General features: G+C 51.6%; 1 protein-coding gene across 10 annotated transcripts in view; it reads right to left on the reverse strand.

The window, feature by feature from the left end:
* Positions 1-976: 976 nt before the first annotated feature.
* The window catches only part of LOC115503858 (transformation/transcription domain associated protein), a 112,577-nt gene continuing 99,542 nt past the window's right edge, over positions 977-14,011 (reverse strand). For all 10 annotated transcript variants that reach the window (XM_030300350.1, XM_030300349.1, XM_030300348.1 and 7 more), the window contains 6 exons: positions 12,250-12,475; positions 11,165-11,382; positions 8,547-8,731; positions 4,610-4,813; positions 4,329-4,523; positions 977-2,090 (listed from right to left, as the gene is read on the reverse strand). In XM_030300350.1, coding sequence (XP_030156210.1) covers positions 1,806-2,090; positions 4,329-4,523; positions 4,610-4,813; positions 8,547-8,731; positions 11,165-11,382; positions 12,250-12,475 — 1,313 coding nt within the window. In that variant the 3' untranslated portion in view covers positions 977-1,805. The remainder of the gene's footprint in view (positions 2,091-4,328; positions 4,524-4,609; positions 4,814-8,546; positions 8,732-11,164; positions 11,383-12,249; positions 12,476-14,011) is intronic.

Below are 14,011 nucleotides of genomic sequence, written 5' to 3' on the forward strand. Positions count from 1 at the left end.
CCTCAGTACACCAACTTCCCTTCTCCGAACACCATCCACACACGTCTGCAGCCACCACACCCCCTGGCCGACTCTCCAAGGGCTACTCCCCACTCTGAGCTGGAAACCCGTCCTCTGAGGGCCACCCCCTCGGGGCTCACGGACCCATCCGCCTCTGAGGACAAGCGCCCAGTATAACGGCCCCACCTGCGGCCACCCACACAAACCGGAGCCCCCACGATCGTCTACACTTCTTACGACACACTGGTTTACATGCCTGGGACTGGACTTCGTGGTGAGACTGCACGAAATCAGCTGCAGGCTTCCCCTCTGTGCTCGCCTGGGGACAACGGGGCACAACAAGGAGTAAAAGAAAGGTGATGCCTGGGAAGGGCTTGGAGTTCTGGCCCTGGAAGGGGTCTTGCTGACCAGGCCCTGACTTGGGTGAAGCTGTCCTCACAGCAGACGAAGCGCTTCCCAATGGGTGAGTCCTTAAAATTCAGAACCCTCATTTTACAATTAAAGCAGCAACTGCCGTCCCTCCCCAGTCCTGCTTCGCCATTTCTCATCCTCGGACATGAGTTACACCGCGTGCTCAGGAACTGCCTCCCCCTCCATTCTGCACCGTCCACCCCCATCCCACAGGATGAAGGATGCACAGGGGGAAGGACACCACGCTGGTGGGGCGGGGCCACCTCCCCCCTGCGTACACAGGTCCCTTGGCAGCCGCCCTGAGGTGGGGAAACCAAGCCGAAAGGGACCAGATTCCCAGACATGTCTCACACCGTCAGAGTCAGGACCAGCCTCATCGCCATCACAGAAGACGCTGAGCGTGGGTCCGGACCCCCAAGTTCCAAGCCAAGACCCCTCCCAGGCGTCACCTGTCTGTCCATCCCCAGGAAGCCACCCTGAAGCATGGCTGTGTTGGCCCAGGGGGGCTCGGTCCCCGAGGGGCTGATGGACGCTCAGGCAGAGGAAACAAGCATTTCCATACATGTAAGAGCAGACACATCCTTTTATAAAATATTTATTCTAAAAAAAAAAAAAAATCACACTGTACAAATTTAGATAGAACATTCTCAATGCTCATATTTATAAAAATGTGAACATGACAGACTGGAGTGAACGGACAAACTTTTCTTGCCGTTTCTTTTTAAATTAGGAAGGAAAAGGTTTTTTTCCTGGTACAATGATAGTAAATGTCAAGAAGGCGTCCGAAGAGCCAGCCGATGAAAAGCCTCAGATTCACCTGCCGCCCCCGGGGCTCAGTTTTCTCCCGGCGGGATCTGAATCCACCGCGTGAGGAACGGCGTCCCCGCAGGGTGACGAGGCCGTGCTGACCCACATCCAATGCGCAAGGAGATCCCGGAGCCAGTTACGTACAGCATAAAAGTCTGTGCTTAGAGAAAAACCAGCTCGACTTGTTCATAATTTCCTGTTTCTCTAACAAAGTGGGTTTTCTGTACACTTGTTACAAAGGTCTGTACAAAAGCACAAGGCTCCTGTGAGGTGTCATTTCTGAGTTAAAAACGGACAATATAGAATTGTCTCCTTCAGTTCCATCTGTACATTCACACGCAGGAAGGAGTACGATAAAAAAGGTTTCACAAAGAAATTCCAGAGCGGAGAGTCCTGGTTCCTACAAGGGAATTTTAAAAGCCTAGACGTTTCCACTCTGCCGCCGTAACAGGCAGCTCCTCTAGAACTCCATTTACCCGCGTTCGCACACGCGCTGTCGGGTCTCCGTGAACACGGCGGGTGAAGCAGAGAGGAGGCCCAGCAGCCGGCGGGCGTGCTTCCCGTTCTGGGCGGCAGGGCGGGCGCGCTCACAGCCACGGGTGCCAGGCGGGGTCCATGCGGCACAGGTTGTCCAGGCTGTTTGCGGCGGCCACCAGGGTGTTCACTTTGCTCTCCCCGCCTTCGAACTGGGCCAAGTTGTGCAGGCGGGTCATGATGGCGGTGACGGCCTTCTGCACCAGGGAGACCAGCTGCTGGCTGTCCATGTTCTCAGGCTGGCCGGCGGCCGAGAGAGGAGAAGAGGTGTCCTCCTGCGTTTTTTTGTGCCAAGCAATGATCTCGTCCCGAAGCACGGTTTTCAGGATGCCATCCACCTGTGCCAAGAGAGAACGAGACGATCCTGGATTAACCAGGAGCGACCCAGAGGGGCAGCTCCCTAAGGAGGCGGAGCCCGAGCACAGTGAGCCGTCGCGGCCGGTCAGCCCCAGCACCCGGGCCGCGGCGTGTGCCTGGCGGATGCGGGGGGCTGGCCCCCAGGGGTACAAACCACCTCCTCACTTGGAGCAGCGAGGGCCCGAAGGCACAGGGTTTGGTCTGGTCTTCTGCAAAGCCGGGGCACGTGTGTCCAGGGGCACCTGCTGCTGTCACGCTGCTTCCTGGTGCCGAGCGTTTAAATGAGCACCTGCACACCTGACAGGGGCTTGGTTGGGCAGGCCCGTTCCCGGCACCGAAGCTTAGAGTGAACACCCCTTGCCCTTATGGGGCTCTGGTACTAACAGAGAAATGTTCCACATGCCCGGTGGTGACGGGCACTGTGCAGAAACAGCAGGTAAGGCGGGCTCAGAGGGGTTTGCAGGGGATGGGGGCTGGTGACAAGATCACATTTGGGTGGAGACAGGAAGGAATCAAGTGGGTGTCACGGGACATGTGTCTCACGTCAAGGAGGGCCATCCCCGGGCCTCCGTGTGGCCACGGCACAGACTCAGGTTCTAGCCCCAGCTCCACCTTCTTGCCTGGGTGACCTTGATCGATTTACTTAGCCCACTGTGTCTCAATTTCCCTGTTTATATACTGGGCATAGTAAGAGAGCCTCCCAGATGTGTTTTTATTTTTTATTTATTTATTTAAAAAAATTTTTTTTTTTCAACGTTTATTTATTTTTGGGACAGAGAGAGACAGAGCATGAACGGGGGAGGGGCAGAGAGAGAGGGAGACACAGAATCGGAAACAGGCTCCAGGCTCTGAGCCATCAGCCCAGAGCCCGACGCGGGGCTCGAACTCACGGACCGCGAGATCGTGACCTGGCTGAAGTCGGACGCTTAACCGACTGCGCCACCCAGGCGCCCCCAGATGTGTTTTTAAAAGACACTCCTGTACAAAATGGTCTATGTTTTAGTGAACTTAAAAGCATCCTCTACATTTAGGCTGTTAAGAAATCTGGGTCCAGAGTTTGGAGAAGGTGGCCCGACTCCTCCTCATCTTGGCCAGCACCATCTACAAAAGGAACAATGCACGGTGCTATTCCACATTGTACCAGGCCCCTGAGATACGGGTAGTGCTTCCTTCATTGTTCTCTTTTAAGGTTTTCAAAGTAAATGCCAGTGTAAGGACTGCCCTATGATGTTTCCAGAAGCATAACATTTCTAAGTGAGGACTTGCTGTTCCAAGCCTTACGCCCCGGCTAAGTGATGGTCACAGCACAGACCACTCACTCATGGAAGAGCCACAGGGCTGCTTTTCCCCCCCTGTTCGTACTCCTGTTCCAGAAAGCCCTCCTCGCTAACAGACAAGCGAGCACTGAAAGCACAAGATGTGTTTGATGTAAAAAGTCTGTCTTCACAGTTAAGCATTTAGCTGATAATCTTACAACTGTCCTGAGCAAATTTTTTGGAAAAGCAACTGGTATCTGCAGGCGTCTTTAGACACAAACTGCTCATCTGTGGGAAAAAAGGTACAACCCGTCTCCTAAGCTAGAAGAAAAATAAGTTGCGTTCAGCCCCCAACCGTGAGGAGAGAATAACTGCGGTGAAGACGGGCTTGGAGTCAGTGGCAACTGGATTCGAATCCCAGTCTGCCCTCTGCCGGCGGCACGAGCTCTGAGCTGCCCACCTTGCCCGCCAGCTGGACAACCGCTGGGAGAGTCTGAGGAGAGGCCACCGAAGCAGCCGGTGCGGTGCTGGGCAGGGACGGCGCCGAGAGGAGGGCAGCGCCATCCCACACCCGCCTGCGGCCGGGGCGGCCGTCGCATGTCCTACCGCCACGACTGTCCTCTAGGACCCATAACCGCGGTGCCAGGAAGACGGCACAACCCTACAGACAGTATTTCTGCCCTTTTAGAGAAGAAAGATCTACATAAACACAAAACGGATACCAAATGGAATAAACGAAACCGGCAAGCAACAGTGATAGTTGGGAAAATGATCAGTAGAGGCTTCTGACTCCTTTTTGTAAGTGCTTTGAGACAGCAAAAACTTGAAACGCTTTTTCCAAAATGCAGAAGCTTTAACTGTGCAGCCGCAACACTCTCCCTCCGTACTGGCAGACCAGCAGCTGTGAGGTCACACGCATACAACTGACCCCAGCCGCGCGCCACACCAGCCACCGTGGCCTACCTTGAAGTTGGGCTGGGCGAAACACCGGGCGACAGCGATCATGGAGGCTGTCAATGGGCCGGAGACGCCGATGGTGGTCAGAAACTCGGAAATGTTGGGGGTGAGGCGGAAAGGGACGGGACGGTTGGCATCTAAGTCCCCGGTCGCGTCGTTTATATCAAATCGGAAATAGGCCACGTTCAGTTTGCCGGTGTCCTAAACACCAGAAGGAGACACTTGTGGAACTGAAACCACACAGCAGAGAGGTCTGGGGAGAGGCGCCATCTCCTCACACCCTTTACCTGAGCGATCTGTAACATCTCGGGGTTGAGTCTATTTAAATGCAAGACGAACTCTGCAAAGCCAATCAGGGCAAGCTGGATGGTGAACATCTTCCGGAACGTCCAGTAGTCCGTGGCGTTGGGGAACGTGTGCAGAGCCCACTCCTTGAGCATGCTGCGTGGTACCATGTTACTCTGAACCTCCTTGAGGATGTCTCGAAGCACCTGCAAGGATAGATCACCCCATGATACCTCCCTCCAATTCGCTCGTTTTTTTTTTCCCCAAAAGGAAAACTCTCCAATTGTAGGCTTGTACTTACTTGGCACCAACAGAATGAATTCTATTGAGAAATACGTATGTGATGTTGTCTGACTAAATACAGGGATGTCAATTTGCCTCTAGGGCTCCACACCATATGCTCAAACCAACACCACCGCCATCTGAATAAAAGCCTTAGGAGCATGATGCGTGATATCTGTCTTGCCAAGAATTTAGGCAAAATCTGAATACCGTAACCTGCTAACCAGAGAAAACGCTAGGCCGGTTAACAAAAAGAACAAATAGTTGGATGACAACAATTCACACCTTAGACTATTAAAGACGAAAGGTGTATAACTGAAGGAGCTAGTCTATCAAAGTAGAGCAGATGTTACACAACACTTTAAAGTGAATTCTGTGCTGGAGGACTCACAACACTATTTCAAACACCACTAATTCAGAGACAGTCTCAATAAAAAGTCTGCCGAGTTAATTCCATTCCTGTTAGACCAAATGGTAAAGGCACAGGTCTGTTCTGGGCTAAGTCCTACCTATGGGCTCTGACTACCCCTAAAATGCAGGCCCTAAGCAACCAAGAACCACAAACACCATCGAGAACATTAGCAAACATCAGAAACTTAATTCGAAGCAGGCTGTGGGCTCTGAGCTGTCAGCATAGAGCCTGACGCAGGGCTCAAACTCACGGACCGTGAGATCATGACCTGAGCCGAAGTCGGACGTTTAACCGACTGAGCCATCCAGCCACCCCTGGAAAACTTTTTTAAATTCTGGAAATTAAAGGCTTATTACAAAAATCCGAGTAGCTTTTACTCAAGGGGAAAAAAAGGCTGAATCTTGGTGACAGTGATCTTTGTGGCAGTTTAATTATACCATTCCTATCTACCCAGCTCCACAGTGTCTTTGCGACCATGACAGCTGTAGAAACCAGCAGCCAGGAGTGGGCAAAATGCGTTCAAAAACCTCATCTCCAGAGAAGTGCCACTATTTGACTTATCTGGCAGCTTCCTGTGGGTGGGGGGTGGGGTTAGGGGGAGGGGGAAGCCCCATTTATTGGGCTTGTCTCTGATCGAACTTCGAGTTCAGCCAGTGAGGAGCACCCTATCCGACAGGCGTTTGCTGAAAGCAGTCAGTGACGACCATGTCACCCTGCAGATGCCCAAGGCAGCGATACCAGCTGCAGCACAGAAGATGATGGCAGACGAGAGGAAGAGTGAGGGAGTACGATGACCACAGGAGGCTTCGAAAAGCCTCGATATATTCTTGAGAATCTAGAAGGTCACGAAAAACCTCAGAAAGCCCAATGCTTCCACTTCTGGTTGACCTTGATCTGCACAAACAGGAAGTAGAAGCTAAGGCAGAACATAAACTACTTGGCCAAGTGGAAGGCATCCCCCTCCCCCCATAGAGGCCCTCAAAAAAGGCGGAAGGAAGACTTATTGGTTCAAAGCATTCAAGAAAATCTGTCAAATCATTAGCTAAATGAGCAGAGACTTCAATGGCTGCACATGGCAAAAACAGAGAATTTACAAATCAGTCCAGGAAAGTCACTAAGCAAACAACAACAATAACAAACCTTAGGGAAAAGGATCTGATTTCTAGAGTTAACATATATTATTAAAAATGTCCAGTTTTCAACAAAAATGAGATAAATGAAGGCTCAGGAAAACATAGCCAATACACAGGAAATAAAGTGAAACCACTTGTATCAAGTCACTTGCATCCAGAACATACAAAGAATTCTCAGCATCAAAAACAAAAAAACAAATCATACAATTTAAAAATAAGCAGAGGGCTTTAATAAACATTTCTTCAAAGAAAATATGCAAACAGCCAATTAGCACACGAAAAGTTGCTCAACATCACTTGTTATCAACCAAAATGAATGAGAATGACTATAAGAAAAAGAGATAATAACTGTAGGCAAGAATGCAGGGAAAAAAGAACCCTCATACACTGCAATCACCTGGGAAAATAGTTTGGGAGTTCATGTAATAGACATAAAACTTACCACGTGACCAATCAATTCTACTCCTAGGTATGTATCGAAGAGAAATGAAAACGTATGTCCATGTAAAAATATAGACACAAATGCTTACAGTCCTTAGCACTGGCCATGAGTCAAAAAGTATCAACAATCCAAAAGTCTACCAACTGATGAAGGGATCAATTACATGTGATATGGTCATACAAGGGACTATTATTAAGCAATAGAAAGGAACAAACTACTGATACCGAAGCAGGGTTCAATTTCACAACTATGGGATCATGACCTGAGGTGAAATCAAAAGTCAGGTGCTTAACCAACTGAGCCACCCAGGCGCCCCTCAACTGTTTTAAAGACAGATTGTGGTCATGACTGCACAACTCTGTGAATATGCCGGAAACACTGAATTGAACATTTTAAAGGGTGAATTTTCTGGGGTGCCTGGGTGGCTCAGTCAGTTGAGTGTCTGACTTGATTTTGGCTCAGGTTGTGATCTCATGGTTCCTGGGATCAAGCCCTGGGTCTGGCTCTGTGCTGACAGCATAGAGCCTGCTTGGGATTCTCTGTCCTCCTCCCCTACTCACATGTGCTCTCTCGCTCTCTCTCAGAATAAACAATATCACACAGATATTTTGTAAAACACACGGAACCTCATGTAAATATGTATTTGCAGATAGAGGTCATCAGTTTCCATAATGTCAAAGACAAATAAATGCAGTCTTAAGAATAGAATCCATTCATCTTGCACAAACACCTCAGTACTGTCCTCGGTCCACAGAGTGACCAGGCAGTCACCTGCACCCTGATGAAGCCCTGACTCCAATTCCCAAGGGAGGCCACGAGCTCTGTCCACAGACACCCATCAACAGACGGGTTCCACTCGTTTCGCCTGCACAAAGGTAGGAGGCTTGCAACAGAGCCCGAGGCCCGGACCGCCTCAGGCCCTGCCTATACCCTGAGCACTGCCCAGGCGGGTGAGGCAAGCACCCTGTGGGCTCCATCTTCCTAGAAACAGCCTTCCAGGTCCCAGGCTAACTGAAGTGAGTCCCTGGGAGGATGGAAGCAAGATCAGAGCTTCCAGCTTCCTGGCATCTCTCCTAAAAATCACGAGGCCCTCTCGGGAGCCACAGGAAGGACCACGGTGGCTTTGGGGGAGCAGGCCAAGATAGAGCTACCTTCTGGTGATGCACACAATCCCGCACAAAACCTCTTCACCCAGACCCCCACCTGCCCTGCTTTCTAGCAAGGGCAGGAATCTGCTGGTGGGGACGGCCCTCCACCCACCTGACGAGGCCAGAGCCGCGCGGGACTCCTGTGGGAGGCACTGTGCTCCCACACCAGGCGACCAAAACAACTGGGCCTGACTCGTTTCAGGGCTCGCCACTTTCCACATTTTAAAAAGCATACACAACACAGAGGCCGTGGTTCACCCCGGCCCCGGCCGCAAACCAGAGGAGCGTGAACGCGGACTGGATAAGCAGCCTCATGTCCCTCAGAGCAGGTCTGGCTGCCAGAGGAGTTTGCCGTCAAGTTATTCTGCAGCAAACGTCACCACATCAGGGGCCACGGTTGCCTAATTCTGACCACTCACAAGTCCAGTGAGGGAGAAAGGTCCCTCTCAACCGCCCGCTACTCCTCTAAGCGCTCGTGTCAGGGGAGCTCCGCCACAGAGCGCAGCTGGCCCGATTCGGTACCTGGTGGCTGGCCTGGGTCCCGCGTGCCTGCACCGTGGCCAGTCTGTCATAGTAGCGGGAGATGGGGTTGTCGTGCTCGATGCCCTTCTTCGCACAGCGCTGCTTGTAGATCTCCACGAGGGAAAGAGAAGAGGGGTTGTCCTCCACGAGGCGCATCTGAGGGGACACCGCCACAACTCGAGGAACTGAGGAGAAAGGAGGAAATGACTGAGACGACGCCAGGGGGCAGCGCTCGACTCCACCTCCAGGGCCGTCTTGGGAGGAGATCACTCGGCCCTTCACGAGCAGAAGACGGGGGTTGGGGGAAAGCTGGAAGTCCCACACTGCGTACCCACTCAGCACGTGGCACGACGCCCAATCTGCTGAGCGACGGAGCCTGAGCCGCCAGCCCCTTTTGCTTAAGACACAGATGAACGGAAATTCTTTAGAAAGCAATCTTTAAAAATTGGAGACTGCCAACCTCGTCCGCTCTTCAGAGGTCCTCCTCCATCGGCACCCTGTCAGGAGAAATCAATCCTCCCACTCACTCCGAGGTAGGAGTGTGATTTTGTCAGGCGGTCTTCCGGCATCGGGGATGGCTGGGCCCCGTCTTCAGGAAATCAGGAAAACGATCCCTCACATCATTTTCTGTGCCTCAGATAAGTTTCCAGAACCAACCTGGTCATTCTGCCCAGTCACTTTGTGGAGCTGTATGGGCAGTGATGGGCACTCTTTATGAAGCAATTCACCCCACATGAGGATAACCCACGTCATGACCACACTCAAGCAGAAAGTGTTGGGTATGGCTGCCCTGGAGCCAGATTGTCCACACTCACATCCCGAGGGCTGTTTTCCCAGTGACATGACCTTGGGAATGGTCACTGGACTTGTATGAACTTCAGTTTCTTCATTTATAAATGGGACTACAATATGTACCCATGGGGTTGCTGGTAGAATAAATAACACTTTAAAGATATTAGATCAATGGGGCACCTGGGTGGCTCAGTCGGTTAAGTGTCCGACTTCAGCTCAGGTCATAATCTCACAGTTCCTGAGTTCAAGCCCCGCATCAGGCTCTGCACTGACAGCTTGGAGCCTGGAGCCTGCGTTGAGTTCTGTGTCTCCCTTTATCTCTGCCCCTCTCGGGCTTGCGCGTTCTCTCTTTCAAAAACGAACAAATGTGTGCTCACTTCGGCAGCACATATACTAAAAATGAACAAATGTTTAAAAAAAAAAGTTAAAAAAAAGTTAAAAAAGATATTAGATCAAGGAAATATTATTAAAACTTTTTTTTTTTTTTTTAAAGCAAGCTCTATGCTCAACGTGGAGCTTGAACTCACAACCCTGTGATCGAGAGTCACATATTCTACTGACTCAGCTAGCCAGGTGCCCCTTAAGACATTTTGTTGAAGATATTTTGTAGAAAGCTGAATAATTTCCAGAAGATAGCAAACGAAGTGTGCCAGCACAGGGTCATGGCAGCAGCCGCACTGGTGCTGCGGGGGTGGGGAGGGAGTGGGAGCTATGACCCAGGCCACAATAACCACTTGCGCCTGCCCTGAGTGTCAGCGTGGTACGTGTACACAAACACACCCTCCCCCTCCAAATACACACACACACACACACACACACACACACACGCCTCTGACTTTTAACGAACATAGGTTTAATTTGGTCTAAGCTCAGTCAAACCACAGCTACTGGCTTGTTCCATGGTTTCAACCCATAAAGACATCCCACAGTGACTCGAGGGCATGTATTTGGACTGTCATTTGGTGCTGACCAAGAGGTCGTTTCTTTGGAAAAGACAAAGAATCATCTATTACCCACAGATGTAATCAACACTACAGATCACATCATGTGCATGTTAAAATGCATACAGTTTTCTGTATACTCTAGTTCCTCAATTGACTTATTTGGGGGATAGTGAACTTTAGGGTGAAAGATTTTAAGTCAAAACGGGTTGGATTCTTAGCCATCAGAAGAAAGTTCCCTATGGGACTGGCTAATATGCACTGCAGTAGGCTCCCAACCTCAGAGGTTAGATGCTAAAATGTTTTGACCGTGGTTCTCTTCTCTAAGCGGGATCACAGGCATCTCATCTCTGCCCGTGACAGACAGAAAGGCTCACTCATGAACCACCCAGGAGAACTACGTATGGAAAGGCCTTACTCGGAGGCTGCTGGTGGCCACCTGGCCACGATTTCTGTGGCGTTCACAGGCCTTGCTGACTTTCCCTTGCACCGCATTTCACTCCACGAAGGCTCGCTCCAGCAGGGGCCGTGCAGTGCACTGTGAGTTCCAGGAGTCGTTTGAAGACCGCACTTAAACACACTCACAACACGCTGCTAACATGCCCACAACAGGCCCGGTGCCAGCGCACGTTTCCCCAGAGCACGGGTTCCGGACGGGGGAAACCAGCAGCGCGCACAGGCAGGCAACCCCCTTTCCCAAACACTCATCAGAGCACCCGTCTTGCAGTGAGAAGGGAGCGGCTTCTTCACCGCACAGGGTCCTCATTCCAGAACCCTCCCTGCTTGGTGAGCTTCAGGGCATTCTCAGTTCCCCAGACGGCACGCGGGAAAATCCGCAAAGGCTAACGGGACCGGCTGTGTGCTCCCAAAGCGCACCTGTCATACCTGTGAAAAATAAGTGCCTCTTTGTGGTTTCCTTTCTCTTCTCCAAACAGGGGTTCAGGAGCCGGAGCAGCTGCAGGACGCGCTCCTCTCGCCGGGACTCCGTCAGGCAGGCGTCGTTCATGACGAGGTACGGGTAGATCTTGCCGTTGTGCCCACGGATGTACAGTCTCCTGGCTGCCGTGTTGTGCTTCTGCACAATTTCCACCCTGGGCATAAACCTGCCCAAACAAGCACACGATGAAACACCAACTCCCCTTCCTGAGGCTCGACTTCCAATCCTCTTTGAGAAGAAAAGGGAACTTTACAAAGACAGCACTCGGAATCGTCACAAAAAGACAGAACGCGCAGCTACAGAGGTCACTCTGACCAGGTTTAAATGGTACGACGGGATTTTATGACGTGGGGGAAGACATCTTGACACAGGGAAAATCAAAGGCGGAAGAGTAGATGACGCTGTCGTCGTAAAACAATCGGGCCCCGGGCTCCGACTTCAGGAGCTCCAGATGGGCAGCTGACTGGGCTCTGAGCACCCAGCCACAGAGCCGGGGGACAGGACGGTCTGGCACAGGAGCAGGCTGAGGAGGGACACACCCTCGCCCTCACCTCCCTCCCGTGCGCCCTGGCTACGGACGGAAGACGAGGAGCAGGGTGGGCGGCCGGAAGAGGAGTCAGATTTGGAGGACTGGGAAATCCAAGTCCAGATGCACGAGAGAGCAGAGCTCCGGGTCTCATTACGACCATTTGTTACCACACCTTCTACGTTTAAAATAAGATACGGTATACACACTAATGAACTTTATAATTGCCCAGTTCTGCTTTGACTACTAAGCTTTAAAAGTTTTACAGACCGATAACCTTTCTATCACGTCCAGTTCTGTGGAAATTAGAAAAGAGCCTTTTAGAAACAAAAGAAACACAAAGGGGACACAAGCAAGACATTTACCCCATCAGTTCGACCAGAACCCTCTACCGTGCTTGATGGCTCAGATCCGAGAACAATCTCTCGTCCTCCCACTTCAGGGGCCAGAAGGAACCAGAATGGCAGCCCCAGGTCTGCCCTGAGGCCAGTCGAGCGGCTCACTTACCTAGCAATCTTGATGTAATAATGTGTCGGCTTTGGCATCAGAAATTCCCCTGGAATTTCTACTTCAGCGGTCTGTGCTGAGAAATTGCTCAAAAACCGGCACTTTTCTTCTATGAGGAAGAACTTTGGAAGCTGCTTGGTTTTAGCCTCCAGGATTTTGATCCACTTTTTCAACTTAGAGATAAGATTATGTAGCTTCATGGATCCTGGAACGCTGAAGTCAAAATCTTCAAAATAAAATGTAATTAAAAACATTTTTAGTCATCTGGGGTGACCCGGAATTCACTACAAAATCACGCTCAAGAGCGTCCCAGAGAGGAAGCAGGAATGTTTTACTCTATACCTAACCTGGAGCAAAGCATTTTTGCCTCTCCCACTCTTTAAAGTGTAAGCTGAAGACTGACCGAGTGATGGGGACCCTCAGGTGGGACCGGTCTCCCCCCAAGACTGGAGGAGGGAACACATGGAGCGCCGACAGGAAGCCTCAGCCCCAACGGTCACAGGTTCCTTTCAGGAAAGGATGCGGGGAGCACCCTGAGGGGCACGGGAACCCAGGGGGCCGGCAGCCCCACCTGAGAGCAACCACCACAGTGAGGGGCCAAGGCAGTAATCCAATCCAGGCAAATGCTAGGTTATAAACCGGTTCATCAGAAGACATTTAGACAAGAAACTAAAGTGCCAAACACGGAAAGCATGCATTTTGTATTTAAACAAAAATCCCAGATGACTGTGTTCCTCAGATTTTACTGAGACTCAGTACTGAAAAGGCAATTAAACTGAGAAGTCCGTCTTCAAAAAAGACCTCAACCCCGCACTGATGAGCGCCACTGGTGGGAGGGGCCGCACGTGACTCTCGCTCGCAGGAGCCTGAACATCAGGATAAGCCGCACCATTTCTGCGGGAAACGGACCCCGAGGGAGCCACCATCCTCGCGCCGACAGGACCGGGATCTGTGATATGGCAGGGTGACCTCTGCACTCAAGCTGAAGGGCTCTCTGGAGCCTCTTGCAAACGCTCTTCTGCAGAGTTAGGTCGTGCGGGGTGAGCCTGGTGCAGTCCTGAGAGGCACGCCCAGCCCAGACCCCGGTCCCCTATCCAACCTGCCTCCCCTACCAGGGTGCTGCAGGCTGGACCGATGCAGGAAGGCGATCGGGGGTAACCGATGTGCCCGGTGAGGGCCCCATCGACACCTACACGGGCGGCCCAAAGGCACCAGAGGGGCTGCGGCCGTCCAAATGCAAACCCAGCCTCCGAACACCCAGAAGCACCGCAATCCACAGACCCCCCTGGGTCAGCCCTGTGGCCACGCCCACCTCCACCCTGAATCCGAACACCTGGCCACCGACCCGCTCTCCACCCCCGTTATTACGTGATTTCACAAACGCTTCGTAACAATCTCTCGGCAGGCATCCCTTTGAATTGGCTTTTCACACTCGGCATAACCCAAGGCTCGTCCAAGTCACTCAATCAATGGCTAACTCCATTCTGTCAATCTTAAGCGAGCACGGATGCATCACACACTCCCCATTCTTATTCTGTTTGGTGCCACTGCAAACAAAATGGCCGTGACATTCATGGACGAGTTCGTGCAGGGAAAAGAAGTCTTCATTCTCTGGGATAAATCTGACCTGTTTTTGAGCTTTCTCCCACCTCCTCACTGGGTTAGGTAGCAGCCAGCACGTGCAATACTGGCCGAGGATGGGAGTGGGCAACTCTCGCTCCCTTGTGGGAACTAGAAGGTGGTGCTCGGACCCAGAGACGGC

The sequence above is a fragment of the Lynx canadensis genome, chromosome E3 (genome assembly GCF_007474595.2).
Source record: "Lynx canadensis isolate LIC74 chromosome E3, mLynCan4.pri.v2, whole genome shotgun sequence".
NCBI classification, from domain to species: Eukaryota; Metazoa; Chordata; class Mammalia; order Carnivora; family Felidae; genus Lynx; species Lynx canadensis.